The sequence below is a fragment of the Cervus canadensis genome, chromosome 5 (assembly GCF_019320065.1).
Source record: "Cervus canadensis isolate Bull #8, Minnesota chromosome 5, ASM1932006v1, whole genome shotgun sequence".
In the NCBI taxonomy this organism is placed as follows: domain Eukaryota; kingdom Metazoa; phylum Chordata; class Mammalia; order Artiodactyla; family Cervidae; genus Cervus; species Cervus canadensis.
The window spans coordinates 10,241,710-10,254,425 of NC_057390.1; the positions used below are offsets into that span (position 1 = coordinate 10,241,710).

Sequence of the window (12,716 nt, forward strand, 5' to 3'; positions counted from 1 at the left end):
CAACTAAGGAGTGGAAGGTGAGTGGGAAGCCAGACCTCTCTCCATGGGCCACTGGCTGGTGGGAATTCCAGCCAAGCATACCTAGCCCTTCCAGTTTGGGAAGAAGAAAACAGAAATCCAGATTTTCACATGAAATCTCTCCTTTTAAAGACATGAACACCACATTCATTTTTTAAATGGTGGGAAAAAATATGTAACGTAAAATTTAGCATTTTAAGTGCACAATTCAGTAGCATTAAGCACATTCACATTATATAAACTATCACCAGAACTTCTTTCATCTCCAGAACTTTTAATTTTCCCAAATAGAAACTCTCTACCCCCTTAATACTAACCCTCCATTCTCCGCTGAGCCCAGCCCATGGGGACAACCATTTTGCTTTTTGACTCTATTAATTTGACTATGCCAGGTACCTCACATAAGTGGAATTGTACAACATTTGTCCTTCAGTGACCAGCTTAATTTCACTTAGCATGACATCCTCAAGTTTCATCCATAAGGCAGCAAGTATCAGAACTTCCTTCAAAATTTAAAGGACATCTTGTATACTAAACAAAACATTCCTGGGCCAAGAGTTCCTGCTTTGAGTCACAGCAGTGATGGTGCCCACCACCTCCACCCTTTGTGGAAGCAATGATTGCAACATTATTTATAAAATTGTTTTTGTGGATCAGTGAATATATGAACTGCCACTGATCATTTCCGTGTGTGGCTGGCTTTCTGCAGACTGAGCCGGGCACTTCATGGGCATCTGCACACACAGTAGGTAGTAGGGTTTGCCTCAGCAGAGCACCGGCTAATTACATTCATGTGCGACACACGTTCAGAGCACACAGACAGGCCTGTGCTGTCAGAGCACAGACTGAGGCCACACCCTACGGGTTTCCACGTCTGCGAGTGCCTATGCATGCGTGCTCAGCCATGTTCTGACTCTTCGTGACCCCATGGACTGTGGCCCGCCAGGCTCCTCTGTCCATGGGATTTTCCAGGTAAGAATACTAGACTGGGCTGCCATTTCCTCCTCCAGGGGGATCTTCCCAATGCAGGGATCAAGCCTGGGTCTCCTGCGTCTCCTGCACCAGCAGGCAGATTCTTTACCTCTGAGCCACGTGGAAAGCCCTAAATGTGCCTAGTCACACGTAAATGTGCAGAGGCAGGAGCAGACAGCCCTGTGACCACACCCTCACAGGCCTCTGGATACACGCAAAAGAGCTGTAACCAAGCGGAGCTCCCTATGCACACTCTATGAAGGAACCCAGCAGGACGAAATACACAACGTGCAGAAGTCAAAGTCCAATGTGAGGTGTGAACACACGAACACTCAGAGCACAGCAACGCAGACGGTTCACGTGCCATCACAGGACTGTAAACAAGTCACCGAGGTGTGGGGCAGGAGTTCCCCGAGCGCCGAGCAGAAACCCAAATCTATTCCCCCATCACTCTCAGCCTTGGTCTGAGTTCCAGCACTGCGGTTCCCCAGTTAAGTCTGCTCTACCATGCGCCTGGTGGGCCTTCAAGTATCTGCCTTCTGACCTGTTACCATTACGGGCTGGCCCAAGCAGCATCTCCAGGGCTCTTCTACCAAAAGCCCGTTTATTGTGTCTGCAGTGTTTGCATCTGGTATGCCTCCATTTATCCTGAGCCTTTGGGATCCTACCCGCGTTGCTCCCTCATCTCCACGCTTCGTGATTTCCTCACTTTGTACAGGCCACCTTAAAATCTGAGACTACCAGCAGGCTCTCTGGGGGGTCCCCACTGGTTTCTTAGATCATTCTCTGAACACACATTTGCTGGGCATCCATGATGCACCTCAGCTTTGTCACCCAAGATCCCAGCTGGTTAAATCTAAAACTTCTCAGCTTGTAGCTGAAGGTGATGGCTGCAGACACAGACGGGAACCCTGGCTGGAATGAACAGCCAGGACCTAGACACGGGGTGGAGCGGCGGGGTGTACACGGAAGGCGCTGGCCAGGCCAGCACAGGGAGCTGGGAGCTGCCACCCCCCACGGCGATGGACCACGGCCGTGCCGCCACTGAGAATAATCTGTCCTTAGCATTTGTGGGCCATTTCCACAGGGGGCAGAGAAACGGAACCTCTGTCCCTTCTCTAACTTCCAAGGAGGTGGAACTCTAGATGAACCCTACAACCATAATACATAGGGTTATTTGATAGCTGTGTAGGCAAAAAATAAGGGAAATTCACCACCACCCTATGGGAGATGGTTAGAAAACAAAAAACAACACACAGCACTGCCATTTTCTTGCCACTGTAATAACAGCTCTATGGTCTACCACTCTTCTCATTAACAAAATTTCCCTCCTCTCTCATCAGATGTGGAACTTATTTTCACTCATCAGATGTGGAATTTCCTCACCTCTCCATCACTATGTATTCCCTTCTATATGAGCTTTTCTTTCAAAAAGAAAGAAGATGGGCATTGGTGATGGGCACTCCCCCAGGCTTGGTGATATCCACAAGCTATTCCAACCTTTGGACAAAGCACTGTGTTCATGTGCCCAGCTCTGGGCATTTGCCCGCAGAGCCTGGAGGGACCAGAGTTCTGAGGACCACGTTCTTCCCTCCATCATTCTGCTTTTCTCTCATGGCCCCAGAAACAGATCTCACGCTTTACCTGGGCGCCTTCCTCCCTAGCCCTCAGCAGAGACACATGAGCACTGGTCAAGAGCAAAAGCTTCACCATGGGTGTCTGAGGATTAAGATGCATATTCTTATCCTCAACACTGTCCACAGAGCCAACTGTGGCTTTAAGGGGGCAACTGTTTCTGAAGCGGAAAAGTCTGCCAATGCCCCAGGGATCTTCAGTTTCTTGCCGGATACTTTGGAATTCCTCAACGACTACATAAATTAGCAGGAGGAAGGGAAAGACACCACTTCCCTGATGGGTTCTCTGGGAGGGATAACACCCCACCCTGATCAGCCAGAGAAATAATTAACCTCCTACTATAATGACCACCTTTCACAAGGGTGGGGAAAACATTCTTTTATATACCCGTGAATACTCTTACGTATTTCAGATTTTTCCAGATAATTCTGCGCTGCCATCTGAAAATTGCTACAGATAGATATGTGGTACTTCAGTTTTAGATATCTATTATTTTCATTAAACATAAAGGTGCAAAGGGATGGGATACAGACCAATTAAAAACAGAGTCTGACAGAGCTCATGTTACTACCATCCTTCACTCGTATGTTCACCCTGCCTTTCCGCCTTTGCCCACATGACTCTCCTCACCAGGAATGCCTCCACTTCTCCTCGCCCATTTAATATGGCCCCATGAATATCCACCTTCTCTGGAAGACCCAGCCTGAACTCCTCCTGCCACTCACATCCCTTGCCCCTGAACTGAACACCACCAAGCCTGCCTCTCAATGTTAAACTCTGATTATTCAAGTCTCCACGATCTTACTTCCTGCTGTCTCTACATTCAAGCAGTTTGAACACAGGGACAGAGCCTTCTATTTTCCATGCATATTCTTCCTACCAAGCAGTGAACAAATAGCTACCTGATAAATGTGCTGCTGCTCTGGGCAATGGGCTCTATAGTGGTTCCAAAGTGCTCTATGAGGGCTGGAAGGACAGGTCAGAAAACTGGGTGAAACTGGGGTCTGAGATACTGATGATCCCTCTGCCATGATACGCAGGCTGCCTATAGGAAACAGTGGCTCAGAAGTCAAGCAGATGCAATGCTGTCCTGATTCTGCCCAGAGGCTTAGTTCTTATTGACTAGAGACAGGGACACCCAGCACCAGGGCACACAAGGGGGCAGAGGAGTCACGGTGGGGCCCAGCCTTGAGCACGATGATGCCTCCAGCCAGCTTCCGCATCTCCTTCCCCTGCAGCCCTGAACCACAAGGGCAGTATGAGTGTTGCTGCTAGCAACTAGAGGAAGGAACTAGAGAAGTTCCAAGGCCAGCCTTGGACATCAGGAGCTGGCCTTTAAACAAAGTGAGGACCAACAGCTGAGGCTGGGGGAAGATGACCCTAACCAGCACCAGATGCTGGCTCATAGCTCCCTGGGTGGTGCACACGTCTGCCCCCGACTCCCCAGTCCAGCTTGGGCTGTGGAGCTTTGACACATACCCACTTTGCGATGGGGCAGCCACGTGAGCTCTTCCCTTCCTTCCCCGTGTAGATGACCTTCTCGATCCGGATGGCTTTCCCCTTCTCTCCGTACCTGGAGAGCAAGACAGAAGCCACCATTAGCACAACTGAATCCCAAAGAAGTCCTGCTAAGAAGGCAAGTCTCAGCGTGTTTCCGCTTGGGTTTCTAGTTACCATGGGGGCAACAGAAAAGGAAGACAAAGATTTAAACATTTATTCAGTGCTTGAGCCTCTGGGAACACACCTCCACTTACAGACCTCAGGGCCTCGGGCCCACCTGGCTCCATCCTGCCCCAGGGCAGAAGGTCTCTGATGATTCTCTCTGAGCCCTCAAACCAAAGGCTCAACATAGGCATTTGTATCCAGCCCTGTTAGCAGACTTAGCTACTTATAAAGTCAATAAAATTCAATAGACAAAAGAAAACAAATGGGGAAACCCTTATTACTGTCTTTCAACAATCCCCAAATGACACTGGAACAGATGAGGACAGATAGCTGAGTCCAGGGGGAACTGGCCTCCCCAGTACACACTGGCTCCGAGATTCCCTTGGACTTAACAGTAAACACGCCTGTTTCCTGCACACACCCCTGCCCTGGCCCACACACGTGTGCACACACTCAGGGATTCACCACATTCAGAGGTGAGGAAACTGTGGCCCTCGGAGCTGAACTGACCTGCTGACGGGCACACGGCTACCCGGGGGCAATGCTGGCTACAGCGCAGCCACGGAGGTCAGAGCTGGGGCCTGAGAGCCCACACCGCCCTTTCGTTACAAGACTGTGGCCAAACGTCTGAACTTCTCTAAGCCTCAGTTTCTTCATCTGTAAAATGGACATAAAAATGGTTCCTGTCTCCTAGGCTTGGGAGTGCCTTAAAAGCACTGGGTTGGCCAAAAAGTTCACTCGGGAACAGGGGCTGGCAACCCTGAATGAACTTCCTGGCCAATCCAATACATCAAAGTTTCTGGCACAAAGGAAGAGCCCAAATACAATACAATAGAAAACAATACAAAGAGTATTCTTAACACTGCAAAAATCCATCTTACTAACTTGTCTTATTTTTAATAGCTTCTAGTTTCTAATACAATATCATATCATCTGAGAATAATGGTTATTTGCCAGCTTCTCCTTTCCACTTTCCATGGCTTTACTTCAGTTTCCTGTCTGTCTGTACCGGCTGGCGCTTCCAGAGCTCTTGCAGGCATCTTTGCTTATTTCCTGACTTTCCTGGAGAGGTTTTCAACTACTCACCCCTGAGCATGCAGCTTGCTAACTTTGGGCTAGAGACAGAGACTCCCTTATTTTGAAGAGCTCTATTAACGGTTTCTTGTTCTAAGAATTGTTAATCAAGAATTGATCAATTTTGGTGGCCCAGTGGTTAAGAATTCACCTGTCAATGCAGGGACATGGGTTTGATCCCTGTTCCGGGAGGACTTCACATGCTGAGTGGCAACTAAGTCCGTGCGCCCTAAAGCCCATGCTCTGCAACAAGAGAAGCCACTGCAATGGGAAGCCCATGCACGGCAATTAGAGAGTAGCCCCCAGTCACCAAAACTAGAGAAAGCCCACATGTAGCAATGAAGACCCAACAAAACCATAGATAAATTTTTAAAAAACTTTAAAAAAAGAACTGATCAATTTTATCAAATGCATTTTTAACAACTAAGGACACAGAAGAATGGTTTTTCTCCTTTGGTCAACTAACAAGGTATGCTATTTTAACAGACTGTCTAAATCCAACAATTGTTATATTTCTGTAATAAATCCAATTTGGTCATGGCATATTATTTCAATATACTATTTAATAGAGGGTAATGTTATCATAACTACTAGGCATTTGTATCATAACTATCACAACTACTACTGTTTTACATATTCTTTATATAAATACATATACAGTTATACATAATTCTTTATCTTATCCACTTCACTTCTAGGAATCTCTGATATAACTTGTACAAATACACCAAGATTTAGGAACAAGACATTGTTGCATCAATGAGAAAATTTAGAAACAACAAAAATATCCAGTATTGTTGTTGCTTAGTTGCTGGGTTGTGTTCAACTCTTTTGTGACCCTGTGGATTGTGGCCTGCCAGGCTCCTCTGTCCACAGTATTTCCCAGGCAAGAATACTGGAGTGTGTTGTCATTCCCTCCTCCAGGGAATCTTCCTGACCCAGGGATCGAACCCGTGTCTCCTGTGTTGGCAGGCAGATTCTTTACCACTGAGCCACCAGGGAAGCCCAAATATCTAGTACAGGACTGGCTAAATAAAACATAATTAAATAAATGTCCATGCAACAGAAAACCATACAGCTATCAAAAAGGATTCAACAGAATTATATGTACTGACATGAAAAAAATTAAGTGGAGGGGAAAGTATCCACCAACATGGGTCTAGTATTCTTGATCCCATTTTGTTCAAAATTTCTCTATACACATATGTGTATCTTTGTAAATGCTCAGAAAAAAATCAAACTTGAAAAAATTTTTTCTTCTCAGAAGATAATTACTAGAGAGCTTTATTAACTATAAGCTTTTTAAAAATGGCCTTTTATAGACATGTTTTATTTTTGTAACTGGAAAAGAAAACAAGTACTTTTGAAAATGATGATCTAAGGTCTCTCTGAGTTCAATGTTCTCTGTTTCACTCAAGACCTCGGGAATGAAGTGAAAAGCTGATAACTGCTACATTGAAGTTCTCAGGCTATGTTATAGAACGTGTTTGCAGACAGGACCCTGGGGAGTTTATATAGCATAGTCTGGCTCAAAAGGAAAAGACCAGATAGTGCTTCTTTTGTCTGACTCCTGGAAAACTTTCAATCCCACAAGCATTTATCAGGACGTGGCCCATGCGTGCAAAGCCTGGGCACTGTGTGTCCTGGGGCCGCTGTGGGAAGAATGACCCAAGGTGACCATACCGCTCTCACCAAAACCCACAGGATATCGTTCCCCACAGAAGGGTGAGTTGAGGACACAGACTCGGGCTTTCTGACCAAGACCTTCCGCACTGTCCTATCCTCATGAGAAATGCTTCTTGCAGTGAACCTTGTATTTGAGAGCAAATAAAAGGGCCAAGCACTGTCTGATCAGGCAAAATTTTTTTTAACCAGGACTGTCTCTGTGTTTAAAGACAACCAACAACTCTGGATTTAGCTCTTTTTTTCTTAAATGTCTCAGTTTCTGGCCTATCATTAAGAGGTTAGAATATAGGTGAACTCCTAGACCCTACAGTAAAGTCTGCAAGGATAGGCTGAAACTTTATTTTAAAGGGTAACTTGATCATGTTAGCCAGTGATTCTCAAAGGTGGTGCTGGGACCAGCATGCAGACTCTCAAGTCCCATCCCAGGCCTGCTGTTTCAGAAACCCTGGGCTGGGGTCCAGCCATCTGTGCTTTCACAAGTCCTCCAGAAACCTGAAGCATGCTCAAGCTTGATAACCGCTGATCTAAAGTTGTGATTCTTTGGGGTTACCTCCATCACACAATAATGAGACCAGTTCCCCCCAAACTCAGAGGATTTGCTAGCAGGGTGTTGGTGCTTCATTCCTAGAATGAACATTTAATGAACTGCTAGGCTGCAGAGGATCCCCTTCCCAGTTAGAGGACATGTGGCCCTGTGCAGCAGGCCCTTCTCAGACATGGGTTTGAACACCTGACTCCAATTACCTATGACGACAAGGACCTGGGTACCTAAGGGGGTATGGAACCCATTAACAAATTTTATAATATTTCAGGACTTGCTTTAAACCTCCCCCTCCTTCCAAAGTCTTTACCAGATAAGCTAAAAGCACCAACATCCCCTGGGTTTGAGTTTTCTTCCCTCCTCGTCTTGGCCAACTCCTGGCTGTAGAGTGGTCCTGCAGAGAAAGGGTAAGGGGGGAAGTCTAGAGAAAGAGATAGCTCGGATCATTCCCAAACTAGACTCCCATCAAGGTGAGTTTCAGCAATCACTCATTCCCCTCCTTGTTCCAGAAGCAGCTTAAAAAGATGTCTATGTGATAAAAATAACAGGTGATGAAATCAGGGTAAAGGGGGAAACAGACAGACATGATGTTTGTATGTAAAATGCAAATGGTGGGATCTTATGCATACTTTAAAGAGATGAGTCTAGAACATTTCATCGCATAAGAAATCAAGGAAGCTAATGAAGGCTCCTTAGGGTCACATCAAAAGGACTCAGGGGTGAACCTGCATAGACTTCCATGGGCCAAAGATGAGAAATCACGTTCCTCCTAATGAGGATACACAAATCTGGTGCTAAGCTTACTAACAGCCAACATAAAGATGGAAACACAATCTGTTCCATGATTTACAAGGTCCTTAAGATAAAAATAAACCAGTTGCTGAGGAAAAACACAAGTATTCCTGGTCTTGAGAGGAATTCCTCCCTTGGATCAGTTTCTGAAGAATCTACACTTGGCTGTTATTTTTAAAGCAATGAGAAAAAAGGAAAGGACAAATCTCAACTGCATCATTATCTCTTAATCCTTATTTCAAAACACACTCTTCTATAACTAAAAGTTATTTACAGAGCTGTCTAGAAATCTTATAAAATTGTTACCAAGAAACAAACAAATGTAAAAACCATCCCAGATCAAGCTTATATATCTGACGCCACTGCAGCCCTCAACCTGTAAACAATGGTGTCAAAATTCCTCTCAAAAACCGCTGGCCAAAATGATGCCCACTCCAACCTCCAAGCTGCAAGACATATACCCGCGGGCACATGCAGGGGTGCGTGTAAAACCACACACACTGGGTTTTTTTGAGTATAATTGCTTTACAAGGTTCTGTTACTTTTCTGCTATACCATGAAGTGAGTCAGCTGTAGGTATACATACATCCCCTCCCTTCTCTTCTGGACCTCTCTCCCACCCACCCCCGCATCCCACCCCTCTAGGGCATCACAGAGCATGGAGCTGAGCTCCCTGTGCTACAAAGAAGGTTCCCACAAGCTATCTATCTTACACATATATATGCCAACACTACACTCCCGATTCCTCCACCCTCCTCTCCCCATCTCCTCCACGACCCCTGTCCACATGTCCATTCCTTACATCTGCATCTCCATTCCTGACCTGCAAACAGGTTCCCCTGAACTGTTCGTCTAGATTCCACATAATTTGTGTTCATACATGATTTGTTTTTCTCAGCAATCCCACATACTGTTTTGAAAGTGAAAGTTTCTCAGTCTTGTCCGACTCTTTGTGACCTCATGTGCTATACAGTCCACGGAATTCCCCAGGCCAGAATACTGGAGTGGGTAGCCTTTCCCTTCTCCAGGGGTTCTTCCCAACCTAGGGATCGAACCCAGGTCTCCTGCATTGCAGGTGGCTTCTTTACCAGCTGAGCCACAAGGGAAGCCCAAGAATACTGGAGTGGGCGGCCTATCCCTTCTCCAGCAGATGTTCCCAACCCAGGAATTGAACTGGGGTCTCCTGCATTGCAGGCAGATTCTTTACCAACTGAGCTATTAGGGAAGCCCACATACTGTTTTAAGTGTTCCCTTTTCTCCACATCCTTGCCAACATTTGTAATCTATAGACTTTTTGACGATTTTCATGGACTCAGAGGTGCTCTTTCAATCAGGCTTGAATTTACAGATTGGGTCTTTAATCAAATGCTTTTCTGATGGGCTACTATGAATATAAATGTTTCCAGATGGTACAGGATAATTAAGAGTGTTTACAGCAGATCACTGTCCTCCATCCATCTTACCTTTTATTCATTCGGGGACATCACTACAGTTATGCAGTTCAAAATCACGTTTCCTGCTAATTTATCAGTTTAGCTACACTGGTCAGATAAAACCTGCTCCTTATGCATGAGACAAGTGCTCGGGCCTGGTGCACTGGGAAGACCCAGAGGAATCGGGTGGAGAGGGAGGTGGGAGGGGGGATCGGGATGGGGAATACGTGTAAATCTATGGCTGATTCATATCAATGTATGACAAAAAAATAAATAAATTAAAAAAAAAAAAAAAAAACCTGCTCCTTAAATTTCTGGAAATTCTAAGCTACTCACCCCTTGGCCTTCCACATCTGTATGTATATGTATGAGCAAACACGTTTATGTCTTACATAATCTGTGACTTTACTATTAAAATACTAATAAACCTTAGTTATTAAAAAACCCACAGTCCATGTGGATATGATGCAGACACCCTGTATGTAATATTTACTAGTAAGGACCAGGTGCTTTCCAGACATCAATTCCATTTATCCTAATTCTCGTTCAATGTACATGCTTTTATCATCTCCATTCTGTAGACTGAGTCACACAGAAGTAAAGCAACTTACCAAAGAACTCAGCAGTGAGTGGAAGGGCCAGGACTTGGACCTTAGCTCTAGCTCCAGGGTCCCAGTGTTCTCAATCACCAAGCTATTTTACCTCTCTACACTCTGGAACTCATAGTATTTAGTATCTACTGGGGACACACATGGATTTAAAAGTTTCTATTTATATAAAACTACTGTTAAAAAGGCAGAACAGAGCTATTAAGCAAAAGCCCTACAGTCTTGTGTTGAATTGTAAGTGTACATAAACTCAAATGTATTTAATCACTAAACAATAACAAAAATAAAAAACCTACACATATATCTTGGCTCTTTCTACTTGAAATGGCCTAGACAAATGAGCACTCCCAGCACCTGGAGTCTCTTTTCTAAATAATTTTTCCACCATAAAAATACAAGAAATCAAGAACTCCTAGGATCATGTCAAAATGACTCAGGAGATCATGTAAATAGGTGCCCACTGGCCAAATATGAAGCATACATTCCTCCTAGTGGTGATACAAAACATCACCTAGCAAGTAGTTTTACAAGAAAGTAACAATCAGATTCTGATCTAACTGCCAATTTACAGGACACAGGGCAGAAGAACCTGTTAAACAATACCACAGGAAAGGTAGCAGCAAAATTCAGCCATGGGAAACTCCACAGGACACACAACCATTTAACCGCATTTCTTTAAGGAAAACTATGTCAACAAAGAGTGAGAGAAAGCAGGGACAGAGGAATATATGAAGGGCAGACCTACAGACAGAAAGAAACCCAGAGCACTGGGGGGTGGAAATCCCACATTCAACTTTTCAGTCTGGGTATCAGAGATTCCTTTCTGTAGGCTGTCTAGTATAAGACAATGAAAATGAGAGGTGCTTAAAATGCACATTCTATTAACAACTTGCCCATTTCTCCTCGGACATCTGTGCATCACTCACCGCTCCTCCATGAGTTCCCGGATGGAGGCTACTGTGGGGCCAGATCCCAGATGAGTATAATATGGACCTTCATCTTTCTCCACTATTTGTTCTGCAGAAACAGAGTAAACATGATTTGGAGACATCAATTCACCAACAGAAATTCAGGAAGGCAAACCACCAGTAGGAAAATGAATGGTACATTATAAAACAGGAAATTCAAATGGCTTATAAACATATGAATACATTCAATCTCATTAGAAATCAGGAACTACAAATTAAAATCACAATGAAACACCATTATACATAGACCAAGTTGGCAAACATTTAAATATCTGATAAAACTATATACTATCAACACTGAGGTCTAGCCACTTTGGCATTTAGTTTATCATTATATATAATCTAAAGCAGAAGTTAGCACAGCACTCCATTTTAAGGTACAGACCCCAAACAAACTGAAAACGAGGACTCCAACAGCACCTGTATGCTGTGTCCATTGCAGCATATTCATGAGAGCCAAAGGTGAAAACAGCAGATGCGTCCATCAACACAGATGAACAAAATGTGATATATATCCATACAATAGAATATTATTTGACCATAAAAAGGATTTATTCTGATACATGCTACAACATGAATGAACCTGGAAAACATTTTCCTGTTGTTCAGTTGCTCAGTCGTGTCCCATACTTGTGACCCTATGCACCGCAGCACGCCAGGCTTTCCTACCCTTCACTGGGTTTGCTCAAACTTGTCCATTGAGTCGATGTTGCCATCCAATCATCTGATCCTCTGTCACCCTCTTCTCCTCTTTCCCTCAGTCTTTCCCAGCATCAAGGTCTTTTCCAATGAGTCAACTATTCACATCAGGTGGCCAAAATATCGCAGCTTCAGCATCTGTCCTTCCAATGAATATTCAGGACTGATTTCCTTTAGGATTGATTGATTTGACCTCCTTGCAGTCCAAGGGATTCTCAAGAGTCTTCTCCAGCACCACAGTTTGAAAGCATAAATTCATGGGCACTCAGACTTCTTTTGGTCCAACTCTCAGCTCCATACATGACCATTGGAAAAGTCACGGCTTTGACTATACAGACCTTTGTCAACAAAGTGGTGTTTCTGCTTTTTAATATGCTATCTCGATTTGTCATAGCTTTTCTTCTAAGGAGCAAGTGTCTTTTAATTTCATGACTGCAGTCACCATCTGCAGTGATTTTGGAGCCCAGGAAAATAAAGTCTGTCACTATTTCCATTCTATTCCCATCTATTTGTCATGTAGTGATGGAACTGGATGCCACGGTCTTAGCTTTGAATGTTGAGTTTTAAGCCAGCTTTTTCACTCTCCTCTTTCACCTTCATCAAGAGGCTCCTTAGTTCCTCTTCA

At 44.5% G+C, this 12,716-nt stretch overlaps 1 protein-coding gene across 4 annotated transcripts in view; it reads right to left on the reverse strand.

Moving 5' to 3' along the window:
• TET3 (tet methylcytosine dioxygenase 3) overlaps positions 1-12,716 on the reverse strand; it is a 107,416-nt gene that overhangs the window by 17,343 nt on the left and 77,357 nt on the right. For all 4 annotated transcript variants that reach the window (XM_043468143.1, XM_043468142.1, XM_043468141.1 and 1 more), the window contains 2 exons: positions 11,351-11,441; positions 4,105-4,198 (listed from right to left, as the gene is read on the reverse strand). In XM_043468143.1, the coding sequence (XP_043324078.1) occupies positions 4,105-4,198; positions 11,351-11,441 (185 nt within the window). The remainder of the gene's footprint in view (positions 1-4,104; positions 4,199-11,350; positions 11,442-12,716) is intronic.